Source organism: Megalopta genalis, chromosome 4, assembly GCF_051020955.1.
Source record: "Megalopta genalis isolate 19385.01 chromosome 4, iyMegGena1_principal, whole genome shotgun sequence".
Classification (NCBI taxonomy): Eukaryota; Metazoa; Arthropoda; class Insecta; order Hymenoptera; family Halictidae; genus Megalopta; species Megalopta genalis.
Window position 1 is genome coordinate 28986219 of NC_135016.1, and position 23481 is coordinate 29009699.

A 23481-nucleotide genomic window follows, 5' to 3' on the forward strand; every position below is an offset into this window, starting at 1 on the left:
GATATGTTCAAATGACATTTACTGTCAGAACTATAGGGAGTGCACGCAAATGGTTATTATGCTTTTCGTATACATGTTTCAGAAAATTTTTTAATGACGGAAGATGTCGGCGAAAGTCGCAAAACCTGCGCCACCTCCTGCCGCGAAAGATGTCACCAGCCTGCAGGTCTCGTTGCCTCAAATGCTGGATCTCGCGCTGGGAACACCGGAAGTAAGGAAAAGACTCGTTTAAAACGTCTTGGTTTTGTAATAGTTTAGTAAAATGAGTAAACGAGAGACACTTTAAAGTAGGTGCGTCGTTTCCCTTCACGTCTAGGTCGGCGCGATAAATTTCAACATCCTCCACAACTTCCTTCATGTATTGTTACACCAGATAGATCTGAAATCGACGAAGGTTGAATATCGTGGCGACGAGGCGGCACGAATGAAGGTAGATTTAATCGTTGGCAAATTCTTCGAAATACTTCGAAGGTTGCTCTACCTATCTACACGAGCAGGACTAATAACGACAATTGAATTCACGTATGTCGATGCTTTCAGACGATGGTGAGCACGCTGCAAACAGGCCCATCCTTCTATCTCCAAGAGTACAGCATTATTGACAGCTCGAAAAATATAACGACGCGCTCAGCCGTCGTTGCCACTGCAGACGTAATAACCGAGAATGCAGCAGGTGGTAAAAAAAAGCAATCGTTTATTCGCTTCTTGGTGAAGTCGGTTACCGAAACAATTGTTTACAGAGCAAGAGAAGGGACAACTCGAGAAAAAATCAGCGAGTGCTCCAGCGACCGAGCGCCACCAAGAAAAAGGTTGCCTCCCAATTGGGTTAAATTCATTCGTGTTTTTTTCTGGATTCTTAATAATGAATACATCGCGATGGGGTACTGAAAAATAGAATTATCGAAAGCGCGTAATAATTTTTGACAAACCAGACGATCAAGTCGACTTAAGGAAGTCGAAAGGGTCGAGGCAAAAAGTAGGAGCTGGACAGGACGTTGACTTTCGCGAAACTGTGATATACGTGGAACCGATTGTCAACGATGTTATACCCTCGGCACTCGCATTCAAACGACTCGAACAAAATGTAAGCGACTTTAAGATATCGCTACGTATTATAAGAATTTTCCTAATTTGAACGGTTCAGGATGCTTAACCAGTTAGCTGTGGCGCCTCCATTTCAGAGCGCGCACCTTTGTGTGTCGCGAGAATCAAGCGACGACGAGTATACTCGCCGAACACAATGTAAGTGTCGCTGTTAAAATATTGGATCGAAAAGACGGTTTTATTTGATAAAATTAACAATTTTATTACTAATATTTACTTATTCGCTCGACGTTAACATATACCATATACATGATAAACGAAAAACCCAGGGATAATCGAATACTTATGAAAGTTAACCCTTTGCACTCGAGCGGTGACTCTGAGGCACCGTTAAAATTTATGATGTCACGATCTAAAATTATTAACTTAATTATTAACATCATAAATTAACTATCTGTTAAGAGCATAACCGTTGTGCGAGTCACAAGAGTCAATTTCATACGCATAGGATGCACTTTTTCGTGTAAAATAAAAATACTATAAGTCAGAAAAATTATTTTAGATTTATAGTTAAAATAGCTTCGAGTGCAAAGGGTTAAAAATTCAAATTGCTGCTGTAGGGAGAGCGGTATTTAGCAAAACAAGGAACAATATATAATGGCACTTTGCACGTCGAACACCAATACCGTGATTCTTTCCTAATTTTATTTTTATAACAATGTAAACCACATCGTGCAGGATTGACTTCAAAATATTCTGAACATCTTGAAATTTGAGAATATGTTTTTGTTTTCCTTAAAAATGCAGGAAAAATCAAATAAATTCAAAAAAAATTTCAGCAAAGCAAGGAACAATATATAACGGCACTTTGCACGTCGAACACCAATACCGTGATTCTTTTCTAATTTTATTTTTATAACAATGTAAACCACTTCGTGCAGGATTGACTTCAAAATATTCTGAACATCTTGAAATTTGAGAATATGTTTTTGTTTTCCTTAAAAATGCAGGAAAAATCAAATAAATTCAAAAAAAATTTCAGCAAAGCAAGGAACAATATATAATGGCACTTTGCACGTCGAACACCAATACCGTGATTCTTTTCTAATTTTATTTTTATAACAATGTAAACCACTTCGTGCAGGATTGGCCTCAAAATATTCTGAACATCTTGAATTTTGAGAATATGTTTTTGTTTTCCTTAAAATTACAATTTAAACAGCCAATGGTCGCTACTTCTTACGCACGACGAGTATGCTCGTCGTGCCACAAAGTATTGCCATTTCTCCATGACCAGTATACTCGTCAAACACAGCTAACTGGTTAAAATCGATGATCGATTTTTTACGTGGAATATGAATAGGTGATCGAGCTCCAACGAAAATTCCAAGCTCTCGAGGAATTGTCAACGAACGCAGAACTCGTTGAACGTCTAAAGGGTAAAGTTACGGACCCCGTGACCGATATCTGGAATATCATCAATATTACGAAAAGATTGGACGCCAGTGAGCAAGGTATTGATAAGGTACATCTTCGTTGCTCCACTTTCCCTCCTTGTTCAAACACTTTGTCTTTCTACCGTGAACAAATTATGTACTTCGTACAAGGTTACACAGCATCGATTCATGGCTGCCGAATTTTTTCAGTTGACGACAATGGTGCAGGATGTCCTGAAAGGTGACGTGGCCGTCGAAGGAACAACGGAGGTTCCGCAAGAACTCGAGGAAAGATTAACGAACCTGGAGCGAGTTCTTAATAACTTGGAGAGCACCGTGCAGAACTTGGAAATAATCGCTAATGTGACCGTGGAGGATGCCGAAGAACCGTTAGCGAGACCACAGACAGCGAAACCGGAAGCAGAACCTGGTCTACAGCCGCGGGTTTCTCTGAGCCAGATCCTAGGCGGCGTAGACGTCAAAGACATGCACGAACAGATGATTACGTTGCAAAAGGATGTCTCAAAGATGCGGGACGACTTGAAAAATCTGAACGAGAAGGTTGCCGACGTTCAAACCGGTAACTCACGCGAAATGTTATTTTTCCTTCTTCACGATAGAAAGTACTCCTTGAAGATAAAAGCCGAAACCTCGACAGTTTTAGAAATTCCTTGACAGACAAAATGACTGGTTTCTGATTCTTTCTTTCACATTTACCGAAACCATAAAATCTTTTTGTGGGAAATCTTTTCATAAACTTTTCTTCGCTGATGAATACATTGTAATTGAAATTGCACAAAGTTCGAGTAAATCCAACCTTGTTGTTGTTATAAAACAATATATATTAGTAACGCTTTGTACTCGCAGTTCTAGACTTAAAGAAACCTCGACAGTTTTAGAAATTCCTTGACAGTCAAAATGACTGGTTTCTGATTCTTTCTTTCACATTTACCGAAACCATAAAATCTTTCTGTGAGAAATCTTTTCATAAACTTTTCTTCGCCGAAGAATACATTGTAATTGAAATTGCACGAAGTTCGAGTAAATCCAACCTTGTTGTTGTTAAAAAACGATATATATTAGTAACGCTTTGTACTCGACAGTTCTAGACTTAAAGAAACCTCGACAGTTAAAATGACTGGTTTCTGATTCTTTCTTTCACATTTACCGAAACCATAAAATCTTTCTGTGAAAAATCATTTCATAAACTTTTCTTCGCCGAAGAATACATTGTAATTGAAATTGCACAAACTTCGAGTAAATCCAATCTTGTTGTTGTTACAAAACAATATATATTAGTAACACTTTGTACTCGCAGTTCTAGACTTAAAGAAACCTCGACAGTTTTAGAAATTCCTTGACAGTCAAAATGACTGGTTTCTGATTCTTTCTTTCACATTTACCAAAACCGTAAAATCTTTTTGTGGGAAATCTTTTCATAAACTTTTCTTCGCTGAAGAATACATTGTAATTGAAATTGCACAAAGTTCGAGTAAATCCAACCTTGTTGTTGTTATAAAACAATATATATTAGTAACGCTTTGCACTCGCAGTTCTAGACTTAAAGACATTTAAAACGTATTCCGCTAATCCTTATGGAATTAAAGTTTAGCACGTGTATAATTTTGATTTATGAAACGGATGAACAAATTATTGATAACAGCGGTAGCGAAAAAGGACGAGAAAGAGAAGTCTGTGAAAGAACAAGCTGAACCCAAAGCGGTGATTCCAGCGAGCACAGAGATCGCGCAATCTGAGGAATCGGATCAACCGCCTACGCCGAAGACCCCAGAGAGTCCTAAAAAGGTGCAAAAAGAAGTAGAAACGGACCGGGAAGAGTACATAGACCAAGACGAAATAAACATCATAAACGAACGCCTCTCGAGGTTGGAGAAAGACGTGATCTGTCTTCAAGAATTAGTAAATAGCGCTCCGATGGCTGGCATGACAGGAAACGCCGAGCTTGACGAATTAGTCTCGAAGATTCAGAGTGTTCAGGATGACATGGAGAAATTGAACCAGACCGCGGACCGGCTGATCGACGATAAAGAGAATCGAGAAGTGCATCTTAACGTGAGATAAATCATTTTTCATTCTGATAAAAGAGGTTTTCGAAGGACCTTATCGCTCTTGTTTCAGGCGTTGCTAGAGCAAATAGAGCTTCTAAAGACGATCAAAGCAGACAGAGAAGATCTCGAGGACGCTCTGGCTGACAAAGCTGATGCTCGGGCTGTGCACCGGAAGGTTCGAGGATGTTCAATTGTTATAACTAGACCGCTGATTTTATGCATTCACGACAAAAACTACGTTTAAAGAACTTAAAAAATGCTATCGAGTTCCTTTCAACTGGTTAAAATTGTTCAGAAGAGAAATAAATATTTCTGCAGCTTCTGTATCTTGCAATAGATGCGGACGATTTTTATTTTTCATAAAAATCCGCGGTCTGGTTATAATTAAATCGCGCGTCATCATGCAAGACAACAATGTTGTTACAGGTTTCGTACGATCAATTCGACGCCGCTTGCGACGATCTCGCCCAAGGCCTCGAGGAAGCCGTCAACAAACTCGGGAAACAAGAAACGATTTGGCAGGAGGCGTTGGACGAGGTGCAGAAAGAGATCGAGGGTAAAGTTGACAAGATAGAAATGACACCGTTGAAGGACTTCGTGAGTACGAGACTGAAGGCGGTGCAAGACAAGCTGAGGAGCGTTGCACAGATGAGAGATGACACCGAGGCTGCTGGGACGAAGAAGCTCCTTCGGTAAGCTACAGTTTACGGATCGCATGAGATATTAGAAAATCTGTGCCGTTATTTATTCGACGCGCTTTCAGGGATGTGCAGTGTATATCCTGCGACAAGAACGTAGTGATGAAGATCCACGATACGAACAAAGCGAAACTGGATCCATTCCCGTGCGGTATAAGCATGAAGCCATATCTGACTTACGAGCTGGATCAAGTCAGGAAGCAGAACAAGCGGTTGCCTCACAGCAGAAATATGATTCAATACGAGGCGGCCTTGCAGGAAGAGGCGAAGAAACAAAAGTCTGCTAGATCGGAGAAACTGGTGAAGACTCCTAGGTAGAAGAATAATGAAGAGCTATTATTGTCCTTGTAATGCGAGAGACGCGACGAATTTCAGAAGCTCGCAAATTCTGGAACGCGCAGATTTAAAACCTATATTTTTATTTGATCTTGTAGGGAAAGTTAGAGATTAGATGGTACGGGTTTATCATTTTTTTTGTGTCTTGAGGTGGATCGAATATGCAGGGATCACCTGTCCAACCGGGATCACCGGGATCACCTGACGCAACGAATTTCAGAAGCTCGCAAATTCTGGAACGTGCAGATCTAAAACCTATATTTTTATTTGATCTTGTAGGGAAAGTTAGAGATTAAATGGTACGGGTTTATCATTTTCTTGTGTCTTGAGGTGGATCGAATTTGCAGGGATCACCTGTGCAACCGGTACTGTGGCGGAAGTCACACGGTCACGACACCTCAACAGAGGGTGATGCGAATGGGTCACTTTATCAGTCAATGGGGACCGGAAGTGGTGCAGTTGACGGAGGGAATGGTGAAGGGGACGGACGGAAAGATGTACAGAGGTCGACCACTGCCTGCTAAAATCGACGTTTGCGGAACAGGATATTGCCAGGACTACGGTGAAGCGAAGCCTTCGGTAATTACACTTCAGTTTGTTTGTCCTTATTGAAATTATATCGTAAATAAGACAGGATACAAATATGGCCTCAACCCTGTCGGTTAAAAATCAATATTTTGGGTCTTAAAATGTTCTGGGACATTCTCTTTTGCATCCATATTTAATTATAAAAGTCTATCTATTGTTGCATACGCAGCGAGGAGCAAAACTGAGTCAACACTTTTAACCTTTTAGGCACGACGCGCCACTATAGTGGCTTTCGCGGATGTCATCTTTCAGAACGACACGCCACTGTAGTGGCTTTCGCGGATGTCATCTCTCTGGACGACGCGCCACTATAGTGGCTTGCTCTAGTAGCTCACTCGCTCATCGTTTGAATCAAATAATCGTCTTCATATGCATTGTTTCACACTTCTTTTGTCTTCACATCGATTTACAACAGTCTACAGGGTGTCACAAAAATGTCTCGCAATTCGGAAATGGCGGGTTCCTCGGATCATTTGAAGCAACTTCTTCCTTTACAAAAATGTTCTCCGAGGCACCGTTAACGAGTTGTTAACGAAAAACGGTGACCAATAAGAATCGAGTACGGCTGATGCGAGGCGGTCCAGCCAACCAGTGCACGAAGCCCAGTTTCGCTTATTGGCTCGATCGCCTCGCGCCAGCTGAGCTCATTTTGATACGCGATTGCGTACGAGGCTCCGTAGTAAAAATTGTTGATGTATTATCAATTTTGACTACTTCTCATTGTAAAAATTTGTAGATATCGTTGAAATAGTAACAAATATACAGGGTGTCCCAAAAATGTCTCGCAAACCGGAAATGAGAAGTTTTTGGGATCATTTGAAGTAACTTTTTCCTTAGCTAAAATGCAACCCGTGGCTTTGTTTACGAATTATTAACGAAAAACACTGACCAATGAGAGGCGAGCTCGCCTAGTGCTAGGCGGCCGAGCTAATCGGCGGAACTGGGATTCGACCGCTCGACCGCTGGCGCCGTTGGCTCACGCGAGCTTAGCTGACGCGAGGCGACCGAGCCAACGAGCAGTCGAAACTCAGTTCCGCTCATTGGCTCGGCCGCCTTGCTCCAGCATATCTCACCTCTCATTGGTCACTGTTTTTCGTTAATAACTCGTTAACGGTGCCTCGGAGAAAATTTTCGTAAAGGAGAAAGTTGCTTCAAATGGCCTGAGGAACCCGCTACTTTCGGATTGCGAGACATTTTTGGGGCACCCTGTATATACAGTATCAGACTCTGTACAGTACACATCAGACTCTGCCGTCCAGAGAAATAGCCTCGCGCAGAATTCAGCCGTACCTAAAAGGTTAAAACGGTATAACTTTTTTAAACTGGTCTGAACGACTTGAACTTTTTTATAAATGTTAGAGGAACTAGTTCACTGTACAATGAGTAAAGTACTTTTTTTTTTAAATTTTGCTATTGCTTGGAATAAAAAGAATATTTAAAAAACTCTCGCTTTTTCACTTTTTTATCTGAGCCTATAATGAAAATTTAAAAAATGGATTTGATAGTTTTCGGTAACTTATATGCATAATGAAAATTTCATCAAAATTTATATGTAGAACATTGAACATTTGTTACAAATGATTTTTGTAGTTATTAATTATTCATTATTGCAAATACAAGGAACAGGTGATTTTTGCCACGGTATCCATGAGATATAATGTTAAATCCGGCAAGAAGTAATTGCTATTTAGACAATAACAGTGCCTTTTATGGCGAAATCTGTAAGCTGTGTTCAGGGTCCATACAGCGCCAATTAGTAAATGGCAAAACGCTGAAACTAATAGCAAAACAAAGGCGCCTCTTGTGGTGAAATCTAGAAACTCTGATTTGGCTAGAAGTTTCAACATTTTGCCATTTACTAATTGGCACTGTACGGACCCTGAACAGAGCTTTCGATTTTAATTTTCTGGAGTTTACATTGAATCTAATGGCAATAACTACAAAAATCATTTGATCTCTGTATTTGCAGTAATAAATAACCTTTCTTTTTATAATACAAATACAAAAGAGTCTCCTGAATACTTTCGTAGAATTCTAATTAGATAGAATTCTAATCACTATTTTCGGAATTAGAAACGGAAGATGAAAGTATATAGAAATAATGAAATATTATTTATAATTATGTAGGAACGATCTGTGGGTTCACAGTCTCGGAGAAGTGTGGAAAAACAACCTTCGGTTTCTTCAAGTAAATCATCATGATCATTCATTAATTATCTCAAGAACCAGGAATTTTATATCTTTCTATTGTTGCAATCTTTTCCGTAGGGAAGAGAAGCGTGAAATCCGTATCCAGTGAGGCGATGAAGCAATCACCGGATCAGGTAATAATTAAAAAAGAAAAAAAACGAACAGGTACACATAAAAAAGATTTATGATACCTACATATTTTCATTCACAGGAATCCCATAAAGCCGAACCAGATGAACCAGTACCCGAAGAACGTCGTCACAGCCGCGGACGATACTACTCCGATCAAATTATTCATTACGAAGCAGACGAGGATGAAGCTGAAGAATACTAACAAAGAACGTTGTTTCTCATTTCGAAACCCCATACACTCTGCCAAAAATGTTGCTCTCGAAATAAGACCAGTAACGTGTGAAATGTATTTCGCAACTCTAATCAAGTAGACGTCGAAGACGGAGTTTCTTTTATACGTACCTGACAAATTTGTGTATAACTATTTATTTGCTACAACTGCTCAATATTTTATAACGTAAGGTCCTTCGAATGAATACAGATCTTATATACCGCCGGCAAATCTGAAAGAATGTAAATTCTTAGAATAAAATAATTTGGAAACAAGACGCCATGCTTATACGATCGCAGTTATAATGTTCCGGTGCAGTTGCAACGGTCGCAAACTATTGGTTCTGGAGAAGACGGAATACGGAAACTGATAAAAATGAAATATCAGCGAACGGAAGAGACTTGCAAGGAGGATCGGCGCAACCATCGGACGAGACTCGTTCTTTTATTAAATGTTTTATTATTAAGAGGGAATTTCGGAGTACACAAGACTATCTAGTGAAGTCGATTTGGAACATCGGTGGTCTGTCATGCTAAAACAAAAATACTGGATCGCACCACGCGCTGCGACCGCACTAGATCGCTCTTCGTTATTGCACATCACACCGTTCGAGATCCGTTCACATAAAGAAGTGTACACAGCGCTCTCGAGTGTATAATTATATGTATATATCGGACTTATTCGTATATCTCGATCGCTCCCGCTCGTGCGGCAGCATCCCCTATATAAAGAACTATACGGTAATATTTCGTAATATTACTGTATATTTTTATATATGTTCATGTATACGTATATCGTATGTATACGTTCGGAGCTAAACGCTACGTCATATAAATTTCAAGGTACAGGAAGTATCTACAAGTTTTTAGGTCTCTACCACAGAATTTTACGGCTGCCTCGGTTTTCGTTATCTCTGATTTTTCCCAGTTCATTGGTGAGTGCCGTTAATCTACATACATTCGCTAAACATACCTAGGAGATTACCATGAATTTACCACACTAGAATCTTACGGGAGAAATCAACGGTATACACGGGGGAACCATCACGCAAGATCATTGGCTTAACGACAAAATGCAATAAATAGAATGTCAAATAAATATATTTATAATATATATATATATAGATATATGTATAGATTATACTTTTTTTTCTTCGTTAGGAAGGGGACAATATAATGTCTTAAACATTAACATGGATATGCATTATTGATTACAGTTAATAATACTGGCAGCTTAAAGTACAACGTGTATGTTCCTATAACTATGTGTATGTGTGTATGTCTATGTGTGTGTGTGTGTGTGTCTTGTGTAGTACACTGTGGAACTAAGGAAAAGGAGATGGTACAATGAGTGGCAAATGTAATGAGAATGATTCGTAATTGACGTACGAAAATAAATGTTATGTGTAATTCGATGAGGAGCACAAGGTTCGGGATTAGCGCGACGATTTACCTCGGATTACGGTTAATGCTTTCGACATTTTTGTTCAGATATTGTAAGTAACGTTTTGTTTTCTCTGGACTCTAATAAGCACCAATTGGTATCGATCGGTGTTCCACTAATCGTCACGCTAATTCGGATTTCATTGTAGCGCGTACGAGATGAAAAAGTACTGAGCAAAAGCAAACGATATTCTGCCAAACGATGATTTCGCTGCGTTTCACAGGTACTAACGATTAAAGCGATAATTCTTACATGAAACTAAGAGGTGCATTCATTTCTGTCTACTGCATAAACGTTTAATGAGGAATGATTCCGTGAAGAACATTTTCAAACGATTACTGGAACTAAAACAATACAGTGTTCTGTCTGGTTAGATACATTATAAAATAAGAGATCTGTTCAATAAAAAACTTGTATTCTTTAATTTTACGCTTACAACGTACGTGTTACTTTCAAAACAGTTAGAAATTGGTAAACGATTGTAACAAACACCTTACTCAACTAATATAAATGTGTCCTTTCACCGGGAACAAGGATGCTCTGTCCTGTATCTAAGAATCTGCAGCTCTTCGCAAACAGGAAAAATTCAAATGAAATGGCTTGGCTACTTCGACCACGACGAAAGCTACGCGGATTTGCTTTTCCTCAGTAAATCTTCGCTAATTAGTTGGCAAAAGAAACCGTCCAAGGTCCTGAATCGGTCAGCACGGCACTCGCTACTCGCGCGTCTAACGTGTTCTACGGAAAGTCGGAATCAAAATGTTTCGTTTTCACCTGTCGCCGGTGTCGGCGGAAGTCCGGCCTGGACCGGTGCGGATCGAAATCCTTAGCGCGAAATTAATTATTGTAACACCACGGACGTCTCTCGTGTCGCGGACCATCGCCGCGGCTCGTTGCTGGCTACCGAATCTCTCGTTACAGCGACTTAAACTTAACGTTACGTGCTAATTTACTATTACCGGTAATCATATCATATTTTTACGATTAGAGTTATTACTACCGCTATCAATATTAGTATCATTAGCGTTATTATCGTTATCGTTACCGTAATCGTACGAGAATATTGCACACAGCGACCAACAGACACGGATAAAGGGAACTAAGTAACAGATCACAGGTAAAACTAGGCTATCTCTGTAACAAATTGATATCACATGAAAAAATATGTATCGGTTGCCTCTTCTCACACGAAAAATCTCCCAAAAAATAAGAGACTGTCGGACGGATGACTCGGTGGACGAGCCATCGATGATTCGGAACGGCTGACACCCTTGACCTCGCTCGCATTCACGCTTCGTCCCTTTCATCTCTCGCTTCCGGTCAGCCTGGACGAATAAATAATTCATTTCCGCGTCCACGAACCGCTCCTCTCTCTCTCTCTCTCTCTCTCTTTTTCTCGCAATATCCAACTGAATGCAAAACTCGGCGATCGACCCACCCTGCTCCTGAGCCTAAAACCGCTTACCAACGACGACGAACAACTAAAACCCTGACTAAATGATTACGATTAGCAGTAATGTTTTGGCATTGCTACCGCGGGCCTAAATCGGCCGCCGCGTTCATCGCTCGATTCGCTCGAATTTACTCGATTCATCCGATCGATCCGCTCCAAGTCGTTCCCTCTTCTCGCTGAAACGCGAAGCACGACCGAGCTACTCTCCTTTTCTCTCTTCTTTGGCTTCCAGCTCCGTCGTAGAGGCCGCGCGAGCGACCCGCCTACGTGTGTATTTTAAATCTAAGTACGTATTATCTCGCACCCCCGTTAGATTATCCGCTCGTAAGACAACGACTCTGATCCCTTCGATAGTTTCTTACGTGAAACCCGTGGCCAGTCCACGGGCACAAGGAACAACCGTTTTGTAAAGCTCTTGCGACAACCCCGTATCGATCCTGATCCATTCAGGACGTCGAAACTCCTATAAACTCCTCTTAGTTCCTACAAGGTGGACTTACGCGGGCGCTGCCCGAATAAGGAAAGCCGATCTCTTCGGAATCGTTCGTGTAACATATTTTTAGATCGATGAGAATTGCATTCTGCGCTTTGGATCGTGCAGTTCGGAACGTGGATGCGAATGTATCGAGTTGTACCACTGCGAATGGCGAGACAAAATCGCACGTCAAGTTTGTCCGAGTCATTTGAAAGGGGAGACTTTGCGCTATAAGCACGTCTTAAAGCGGAACCCGAAAGAAAATGTTTCAACTTCGCGTGATTCTTTAAAAGTGAAAAATTATATTTCGAAAGTGACTTTACATTATTATTTGCTACACGATGTAAAAATTTTTTTGAGAAATATGAAGGAAGAATTGTGAAAGAGAAAGATTCGAGCTTTAAAATGAGTCCACGGAGATTGCGGTACGATTTTTTCTCACGGAGTTATAGCACTTGGAATATTGGCTATTTTCAACTGCCACGTTTTACCATTTTTACTCATTTCCACGAAAATAGGCTCGACTTATGAATTCTTAATTCGAAAATCGCTTATCCGATCGAATTGATTCTTTTTTCATTTCGATCAGGAATGTTTCGCCTACGATCGAACATTTTTCCAACTCGGAAACTAATCGTTTCATTTTTTTAGATGCCAGTTGAAAAGAAGATCAGGCTGTTCTTATTTGGGCAGTTTCTTCGTTAGCGTTCCCTTGTTCTCATTTCTTTCTCGTTTCTCCTGGATTTTCATCTGTCGCCTCGATCTCCCGCCACTCTTCGTCAAAGCCATCCCCCCTCCCCCCTATCGACCGATCAAGTGCAAGGAACAAAATCCTGGATCCACCAAATAATTTCGCGAAAATAAAACTCGCGAGAGTTAGGCTCGCGATGATAATTCTTTGTTTCTCTGAGGAAGACGAGACAGATCCAACCTTGAAACAGTTCTCATCCTCGACTCTGTCGTTGCGTACTCGTGAACTCGATAGTTTCCGACAAAATCGATCCTTCTCTATCCTCGGGTAATAAAGCTCTCGGCTCGATGCACGGACACCGACGTAATCGTAAATGATTCAGGTGAACGAATTACGAATCTCGAGGTCGCTCGTACTAAACCTACAGAAACTCCTCGCTGATTTGTACTGTATTTATTTCCGTGGTACAGGATGGATTGCCTAACACTTACAAGTTCGAATATCTTCATCACTTTTACCGAGAAAAGCAAAAAATGTCTATCTTAAAAATACAAATATGTCGGACGATTTATTTGTAATAAGAACCGAGCATAGCCATCATATCGAATGAAATTATATTGAATATTAATTACCAATACTCAATCATATTGAAAGAAGGTTTTTGGTAGCCCGAAATACAAGGGAAGCGTGTACTATAACAGAAATCAATAATATTGTTGTAGCTGGTTAAAGAAATTTTCTCTTGTTCCGATTTGTGCAAAACAATTTATGAAAAATATATTCCGTCCCGTAATAATTCGATCGACTCTCCAAAATTCTAACATTTCATTATACGAGCACGTTTATCAATTTTTAGATCTGAAGAAATAGCCGTATTTTTTCTCGGACGCTTTCTCGTGTCATTAAAAGTAATGGAGACATTTCAGAGGTCGCAGTGTTAGATGGTCGATCCTGTACAGTTCCAATTGCCGACTTCGTCTCTCCACGTTTCGTAGCTTATCTCGGAAGCTCGGAATGTGTTTTTGGTAGCGGTTCTCGCGAAACGCGTGACGAGAACAAAAAGAACGGAGATTTCATGGAAGTACGATGTGTGTTAATTGCTCGGTATCCTAGGTCCTCTCCGTGGAGTTCACGTTTCTGTTTCTGTACAACGGATGCACAAGATTCGCGACTCGTGAACAACGCCGCGCCTCCGCCGCGATTCGTTCCGGATATACATACATACACCGTCAGCGGTATCGCACTCGTTTCGGATAAACATGAGATATCAAAAGTTTAGGAGCGCCTTAAACGGCGCTACGATAGATGCGCTACAAAAGCTGTGCTATGACCGGATGCAGAAGACACATGTGCTCGGCGCCGCGTATCGGAAGACGGTTCACGCTGAAGTGCCGCACCATTTCCGGTATGCTGTCGAACGGCTTGCTGAACTGGCCCAAAATGTACGCGTTCAGCTCCTCGTTCTTCTGGATTCGCATGTGCATGAAACCGCGCGCGCTTCTGCAATTTCAAATCGAGGATATCCTCGTCATTATACATTCAAATTTTTGAGCAAAGTTATGATTACGCCGCGGTATTTCTGCATTTAGAGCGGGACTCGACGACTGCGATGTAAATCGGAACATTTAGAATAATCTACGGACACTGATAAGTTAACCCTTTGCACTCGACGCCATTTCAACCGTAAATCTAAATTAATTTTTCCGACTTATCGTATTTCCATTTTATGTGACAAAGTGCATTTTGTGCATATGAAATTGAGTCTTGTGACTCATACAACAGTTAGACTTTTAACAATTTTTTTTACATCTGAACCTTGATAATATAAAAATTATCTTAGAACGTGATGTAACAATTTCAGTGGTGCCTCAGAGTCACCACTCGAGTGCAAAGGGTTAATCGCGGGGATTCAATCAAATTCTACGATGAGAAATCAAAATTCAGTTCATTGGAAAAACTCCGCATTTTGAAAAAAATCCGCAGACAAATTATAATTTAATATAGCAACAAGGATGTCAAATATTTTATTTGCTTGCGATAGTAAAGATTGTCAAACTTTAAGAAGACACGATTTTTAGGATAGCGTAATCAAAATTTCTTTGAGGAAATACGCCATTTTTCAGTGAGAAATAATTTTAAATTATGTATTAGAATAGTACATGTTTTAATCCCCCAGATCATTTGAAGTAACTTTTCCCTTAGCGAAAATGCAATCCGCTGCTTCGTTTACGAGTTATTAATGAAAAACACTGACCAATAAGAGGCGAGCTCGGTTAGCGCGAGGCGGTCCAGCCAACCAGTGCACGAAGCCCAGTTCCGCTCATTGGCTCGATCGCCTCGCGCCAGCTTAGCTCATTTTGATACGCGATTGCGTACGAGGCTCCGTAGTAAAAATTGTTGATGTATTATCAATTTTGACTACTTCTCATTGTAAAAATTTGTAGATATCGTTGGAATAGTAACAAATATACAGGGTGTCTCAAAAATGTCTCGCAAACCGGAAATGAGAAGTTTTTGGGATCATTTGAAGTAACTTTTTCCTTAGCTAAAATGCAACCCGTGGCTTTGTTTACGAATCATTAACGAAAAACACTGACCAATGAGAGGCGAGCTCGCCTAGCGCTAGGCGGCCGAGCTAATCGGCGGAACTGGGATTCGACCGCTCGACCGCTGGCGCCGTTGGCTCACGCGAGCTTAGCTGACGCGAGGCGACCGAGCCAACGAGCAGTCGAAACTCAGTTCCGCTCATTGGCTCGGCCGCCTTGCGCCAGCATATCTCACCTCTCATTGGTCACTGTTTTTCGTTAATAACTCGTTAACGGTGCCTCGGAGAAAATTTTCGTAAAGGAAAAAGTTGCTTCAAATGGCCTGAGGAACCCGCTACTTTCGGATTGCGAGACATTTTTGGGGCACCCTGTATATACAGTATCAGACTCTGTACAGTACACAGCAGACTCTGCCGTCCAGAGAAATAGCCTCGCGCAGAATTCAACCGTACCTAAAAGGTTAAAACGGTATAACTTTTTTTAAACTGGTCTGAACGACTTGAACTTTTTTGTAAATGTTAGAGGAACTAGTTCACTGTACAATGAGTAAAGTACTCTTTATTTAAATTTTGCTATTACTTGGAATAAAAAGAATATTTAAAAAAACTCTCGCTTTTTCACTTTTTTATCTGAGCCTATAATGAAAATTTAAAAAATGGATTTGATAGTTCTCGGTAACTTCTATGCATAATGAAAATTTCATCAAAATATATATGTAGAACATTGAACATTTGTTACAAATGATTTTTGTAGTTATTAATTATTCATTATTGCAAATACAAGGAACAGGTGATTTTTGCCGCGGTATCCATGAGATATAATGTTAAATCCGGCAAGAAGTAATTGCTATTTAGACAATAACAGTGCCTTTTATGGCGAAATCTGTAAGCTGTGTTCAGGGTCCATACAGCGCCAATTAGTAAATGGCAAAACGCTGGAACTAATAGCAAAACAAAGGCGCCTCTTGTGGTGAAATCTAGAAACTCTGATTTGGCTAGAAGTTTCAACATTTTGCCATTTACTAATTGGCACTGTACGGACCCTGAACAGAGCTTTCGATTTTAATTTTCTGGAGTTTACATTGAATCTAATGGCAATAACTACAAAAATCATTTGATCTCTGTATTTGCAGTAATAAATAACCTTTCTTTTTATAATACAAATACAAAAGAGTCTCCTGAATACTTTCGTAGAATTCTAATTAGATAGAATTCTAATCACTATTTTCGGAATTAGAAACGGAAGATGAAAGTATATAGAAATAATGAAATATTATTTATAATTATGTAGGAACGATCTGTGGGTTCACAGTCTCGGAGAAGTGTGGAAAAACAACCTTCGGTTTCTTCAAGTAAATCATCATGATCATTCATTAATTATCTCAAGAACCAGGAATTTTATATCTTTCTATTGTTGCAATCTTTTCCGTAGGGAAGAGAAGCGTGAAATCCGTATCCAGTGAGGCGATGAAGCAATCACCGGATCAGGTAATAATTAAAAAAGAAAAAAAACGAACAGGTACACATAAAAAAGATTTATGATACCTACATATTTTCATTCACAGGAATCCCATAAAGCCGAACCAGATGAACCAGTACCCGAAGAACGTCGTCACAGCCGCGGACGATACTACTCCGATCAAATTATTCATTACGAAGCAGACGAGGATGAAGCTGAAGAATACTAACAAAGAACGTTGTTTCTCATTTCGAAACCCCATACACTCTGCCAAAAATGTTGCTCTCGAAATAAGACCAGTAACGTGTGAAATGTATTTCGCAACTCTAATCAAGTAGACGTCGAAGACGGAGTTTCTTTTATACGTACCTGACAAATTTGTGTATAACTATTTATTTGCTACAACTGCTCAATATTTTATAACGTAAGGTCCTTCGAATGAATACAGATCTTATATACCGCCGGCAAATCTGAAAGAATGTAAATTCTTAGAATAAAATAATTTGGAAACAAGACGCCATGCTTATACGATCGCAGTTATAATGTTCCGGTGCAGTTGCAACGGTCGCAAACTATTGGTTCTGGAGAAGACGGAATACGGAAACTGATAAAAATGAAATATCAGCGAACGGAAGAGACTTGCAAGGAGGATCGGCGCAACCATCGGACGAGACTCGTTCTTTTATTAAATGTTTTATTATTAAGAGGGAATTTCGGAGTACACAAGACTATCTAGTGAAGTCGATTTGGAACATCGGTGGTCTGTCATGCTAAAACAAAAATACTGGATCGCACCACGCGCTGCGACCGCACTAGATCGCTCTTCGTTATTGCACATCACACCGTTCGAGATCCGTTCACATAAAGAAGTGTACACAGCGCTCTCGAGTGTATAATTATATGTATATATCGGACTTATTCGTATATCTCGATCGCTCCCGCTCGTGCGGCAGCATCCCCTATATAAAGAACTATACGGTAATATTTCGTAATATTACTGTATATTTTTATATATGTTCATGTATACGTATATCGTATGTATACGTTCGGAGCTAAACGCTACGTCATATAAATTTCAAGGTACAGGAAGTATCTACAAGTTTTTAGGTCTCTACCACAGAATTTTACGGCTGCCTCGGTTTTCGTTATCTCTGATTTTTCCCAGTTCATTGGTGAGTGCCGTTAATCTACATACATTCGCTAAACATACCTAGGAGATTACCATGAATTTACCACACTAGAATCTTACGGGAGAAATCAACGGTATACACGGGGGAACCATCACGCAAGATCATTGGCTTAACGACAAAATGCAATAAATAGAATGTCAAATAAATATATTTATAATATATATATATATAGATATATGTATAGATTATACTTTTTTTTCTTCGTTAGGAAGGGGACAATATAATGTCTTAAACATTAACATGGATATGCATTATTGATTACAGTTAATAATACTGGCAGCTTAAAGTACAACGTGTATGTTCCTATAACTATGTGTATGTGTGTATGTCTATGTGTGTGTGTGTGTGTGTCTTGTGTAGTACACTGTGGAACTAAGGAAAAGGAGATGGTACAATGAGTGGCAAATGTAATGAGAATGATTCGTAATTGACGTACGAAAATAAATGTTATGTGTAATTCGATGAGGAGCACAAGGTTCGGGATTAGCGCGACGATTTACCTCGGATTACGGTTAATGCTTTCGACATTTTTGTTCAGATATTGTAAGTAACGTTTTGTTTTCTCTGGACTCTAATAAGCACCAATTGGTATCGATCGGTGTTCCACTAATCGTCACGCTAATTCGGATTTCATTGTAGCGCGTACGAGATGAAAAAGTACTGAGCAAAAGCAAACGATATTCTGCCAAACGATGATTTCGCTGCGTTTCACAGGTACTAACGATTAAAGCGATAATTCTTACATGAAACTAAGAGGTGCATTCATTTCTGTCTACTGCATAAACGTTTAATGAGGAATGATTCCGTGAAGAACATTTTCAAACGATTACTGGAACTAAAACAATACAGTGTTCTGTCTGGTTAGATACATTATAAAATAAGAGATCTGTTCAATAAAAAACTTGTATTCTTTAATTTTACGCTTACAACGTACGTGTTACTTTCAAAACAGTTAGAAATTGGTAAACGATTGTAACAAACACCTTACTCAACTAATATAAATGTGTCCTTTCACCGGGAACAAGGATGCTCTGTCCTGTATCTAAGAATCTGCAGCTCTTCGCAAACAGGAAAAATTCAAATGAAATGGCTTGGCTACTTCGACCACGACGAAAGCTACGCGGATTTGCTTTTCCTCAGTAAATCTTCGCTAATTAGTTGGCAAAAGAAACCGTCCAAGGTCCTGAATCGGTCAGCACGGCACTCGCTACTCGCGCGTCTAACGTGTTCTACGGAAAGTCGGAATCAAAATGTTTCGTTTTCACCTGTCGCCGGTGTCGGCGGAAGTCCGGCCTGGACCGGTGCGGATCGAAATCCTTAGCGCGAAATTAATTATTGTAACACCACGGACGTCTCTCGTGTCGCGGACCATCGCCGCGGCTCGTTGCTGGCTACCGAATCTCTCGTTACAGCGACTTAAACTTAACGTTACGTGCTAATTTACTATTACCGGTAATCATATCATATTTTTACGATTAGAGTTATTACTACCGCTATCAATATTAGTATCATTAGCGTTATTATCGTTATCGTTACCGTAATCGTACGAGAATATTGCACACAGCGACCAACAGACACGGATAAAGGGAACTAAGTAACAGATCACAGGTAAAACTAGGCTATCTCTGTAACAAATTGATATCACATGAAAAAATATGTATCGGTTGCCTCTTCTCACACGAAAAATCTCCCAAAAAATAAGAGACTGTCGGACGGATGACTCGGTGGACGAGCCATCGATGATTCGGAACGGCTGACACCCTTGACCTCGCTCGCATTCACGCTTCGTCCCTTTCATCTCTCGCTTCCGGTCAGCCTGGACGAATAAATAATTCATTTCCGCGTCCACGAACCGCTCCTCTCTCTCTCTCTCTCTCTCTCTTTTTCTCGCAATATCCAACTGAATGCAAAACTCGGCGATCGACCCACCCTGCTCCTGAGCCTAAAACCGCTTACCAACGACGACGAACAACTAAAACCCTGACTAAATGATTACGATTAGCAGTAATGTTTTGGCATTGCTACCGCGGGCCTAAATCGGCCGCCGCGTTCATCGCTCGATTCGCTCGAATTTACTCGATTCATCCGATCGATCCGCTCCAAGTCGTTCCCTCTTCTCGCTGAAACGCGAAGCACGACCGAGCTACTCTCCTTTTCTCTCTTCTTTGGCTTCCAGCTCCGTCGTAGAGGCCGCGCGAGCGACCCGCCTACGTGTGTATTTTAAATCTAAGTACGTATTATCTCGCACCCCCGTTAGATTATCCGCTCGTAAGACAACGACTCTGATCCCTTCGATAGTTTCTTACGTGAAACCCGTGGCCAGTCCACGGGCACAAGGAACAACCGTTTTGTAAAGCTCTTGCGACAACCCCGTATCGATCCTGATCCATTCAGGACGTCGAAACTCCTATAAACTCCTCTTAGTTCCTACAAGGTGGACTTACGCGGGCGCTGCCCGAATAAGGAAAGCCGATCTCTTCGGAATCGTTCGTGTAACATATTTTTAGATCGATGAGAATTGCATTCTGCGCTTTGGATCGTGCAGTTCGGAACGTGGATGCGAATGTATCGAGTTGTACCACTGCGAATGGCGAGACAAAATCGCACGTCAAGTTTGTCCGAGTCATTTGAAAGGGGAGACTTTGCGCTATAAGCACGTCTTAAAGCGGAACCCGAAAGAAAATGTTTCAACTTCGCGTGATTCTTTAAAAGTGAAAAATTATATTTCGAAAGTGACTTTACATTATTATTTGCTACACGATGTAAAAATTTTTTTGAGAAATATGAAGGAAGAATTGTGAAAGAGAAAGATTCGAGCTTTAAAATGAGTCCACGGAGATTGCGGTACGATTTTTTCTCACGGAGTTATAGCACTTGGAATATTGGCTATTTTCAACTGCCACGTTTTACCATTTTTACTCATTTCCACGAAAATAGGCTCGACTTATGAATTCTTAATTCGAAAATCGCTTATCCGATCGAATTGATTCTTTTTTCATTTCGATCAGGAATGTTTCGCCTACGATCGAACATTTTTCCAACTCGGAAACTAATCGTTTCATTTTTTTAGATGCCAGTTGAAAAGAAGATCAGGCTGTTCTTATTTGGGCAGTTTCTTCGTTAGCGTTCCCTTGTTCTCATTTCTTTCTCGTTTCTCCTGGATTTTCATCTGTCGCCTCGATCTCCCGCCACTCTTCGTCAAAGCCATCCCCCCTCCCCCCTATCGACCGATCAAGTGCAAGGAACAAAATCCTGGATCCACCAAATAATTTCGCGAAAATAAAACTCGCGAGAGTTAGGCTCGCGATGATAATTCTTTGTTTCTCTGAGGAAGACGAGACAGATCCAACCTTGAAACAGTTCTCATCCTCGACTCTGTCGTTGCGTACTCGTGAACTCGATAGTTTCCGACAAAATCGATCCTTCTCTATCCTCGGGTAATAAAGCTCTCGGCTCGATGCACGGACACCGACGTAATCGTAAATGATTCAGGTGAACGAATTACGAATCTCGAGGTCGCTCGTACTAAACCTACAGAAACTCCTCGCTGATTTGTACTGTATTTATTTCCGTGGTACAGGATGGATTGCCTAACACTTACAAGTTCGAATATCTTCATCACTTTTACCGAGAAAAGCAAAAAATGTCTATCTTAAAAATACAAATATGTCGGACGATTTATTTGTAATAAGAACCGAGCATAGCCATCATATCGAATGAAATTATATTGAATATTAATTACCAATACTCAATCATATTGAAAGAAGGTTTTTGGTAGCCCGAAATACAAGGGAAGCGTGTACTATAACAGAAATCAATAATATTGTTGTAGCTGGTTAAAGAAATTTTCTCTTGTTCCGATTTGTGCAAAACAATTTATGAAAAATATATTCCGTCCCGTAATAATTCGATCGACTCTCCAAAATTCTAACATTTCATTATACGAGCACGTTTATCAATTTTTAGATCTGAAGAAATAGCCGTATTTTTTCTCGGACGCTTTCTCGTGTCATTAAAAGTAATGGAGACATTTCAGAGGTCGCAGTGTTAGATGGTCGATCCTGTACAGTTCCAATTGCCGACTTCGTCTCTCCACGTTTCGTAGCTTATCTCGGAAGCTCGGAATGTGTTTTTGGTAGCGGTTCTCGCGAAACGCGTGACGAGAACAAAAAGAACGGAGATTTCATGGAAGTACGATGTGTGTTAATTGCTCGGTATCCTAGGTCCTCTCCGTGGAGTTCACGTTTCTGTTTCTGTACAACGGATGCACAAGATTCGCGACTCGTGAACAACGCCGCGCCTCCGCCGCGATTCGTTCCGGATATACATACATACACCGTCAGCGGTATCGCACTTGTTTCGGATAAACATGAGATATCAAAAGTTTAGGAGCGCCTTAAACGGCGCTACGATAGATGCGCTACAAAAGCTGTGCTATGACCGGATGCAGAAGACACATGTGCTCGGCGCCGCGTATCGGAAGACGGTTCACGCTGAAGTGCCGCACCATTTCCGGTATGCTGTCGAACGGCTTGCTGAACTGGCCCAAAATGTACGCGTTCAGCTCCTCGTTCTTCTGGATTCGCATGTGCATGAAACCGCGCGCGCTTCTGCAATTTCAAATCGAGGATATCCTCGTCATTATACATTCAAATTTTTGAGCAAAGTTATGATTACGCCACGGTATTTCTGCATTTAGAGCGGGACTCGACGACTGCGATGTAAATCGGAACATTTAGAATAATCTACGGACACTGATAAGTTAACCCTTTGCACTCGACGCCATTTCAACCGAAAAATCTAAATTAATTTTTCCGACTTATGGTATTTCCATTTTATGTGACAAAGTGCATTTTGTGCATATGAAATTGAGTCTTGTGACTCATACAACAGTTAGACTTTTAACAATTTTTTACATCTGAACCTTGATAATATAAAAATTATCTTAGAACGTGATGTAACAATTTCAGTGGTGCCTCAGAGTCACCACTCGAGTGCAAAGGGTTAATCGTGGGGATTCGTTCAAATTCTACGATGAGAAATCAAAATTCAGTTCATTAGAAAAACTCCGCATTTTGAAAAAAATCTGCAGACAAATTATAATTTAATATAGCAACAAGGATGTCAAATATTTTATTTGCTTGCGATAGTAAAGATTGTCAAACTTTAAGAAGACACGATTTTTAGGATAGCGTAATCAAAATTTCTTTGAGGAAATACGCCATTTTTCAGTGAGAAATAATTTTAAATGATGTATTAGAATAGTACATGTTTTAATCCCCCAGATCATTTGAAGTAACTTTTCCCTTAGCGAAAATGCAATCCGCTGCTTCGTTTACGAGTTATTAATGAAAAACACTGACCAATAAGAGGCGAGCTCGGTTAGCGCGAGGCGGCTCAGCCAACGAGCGCACGAAGCCCAGTTCTCGCCTCTCATTGGTCACTGTTTTTCATTAATAACTCGTAAACAAAGCAGTTGATTGCATTTTTGTTAAGGAAAAAACTACTTCAAATGATCTCA

At 40.4% G+C, this 23481-nt stretch overlaps 2 protein-coding genes and 1 long non-coding RNA gene across 3 annotated transcripts in view; 2 read left to right on the forward strand and 1 right to left on the reverse strand.

The window, feature by feature from the left end:
- Window positions 1–41: 41 nt before the first annotated feature.
- LOC117218431 (uncharacterized) lies at window positions 42–8981 on the forward strand. The gene is made up of 14 exons (XM_033466795.2): window positions 42–211; window positions 317–430; window positions 541–676; window positions 933–1084; window positions 2408–2569; window positions 2691–3060; window positions 4144–4553; window positions 4620–4724; window positions 4976–5241; window positions 5313–5561; window positions 5931–6162; window positions 8299–8359; window positions 8440–8495; window positions 8573–8981. Exons 1-14 carry the CDS (start codon window positions 104–106, stop codon window positions 8693–8695), a joined length of 2544 nt encoding a protein of 847 aa, XP_033322686.2. The 5' UTR covers window positions 42–103; the 3' UTR covers window positions 8696–8981.
- Window positions 8982–16747: 7766 nt separating this feature from the next.
- LOC143259334 (uncharacterized) lies at window positions 16748–17285 on the forward strand. The gene is made up of 2 exons (XR_013033138.1): window positions 16748–16799; window positions 16877–17285. It is a non-coding gene; the product is annotated as an uncharacterized LOC143259334 (long non-coding RNA).
- Window positions 17286–17447: 162 nt separating this feature from the next.
- hwt (SH2 domain-containing adapter heavyweight) overlaps window positions 17448–23481 on the reverse strand; it is a 414519-nt gene continuing 408485 nt past the window's right edge. The window contains exon 9 of the mRNA XM_033466730.2: window positions 17448–22570. Coding sequence (XP_033322621.2) covers window positions 22381–22570 — 190 coding nt within the window. The 3' untranslated portion in view covers window positions 17448–22380. The remainder of the gene's footprint in view (window positions 22571–23481) is intronic.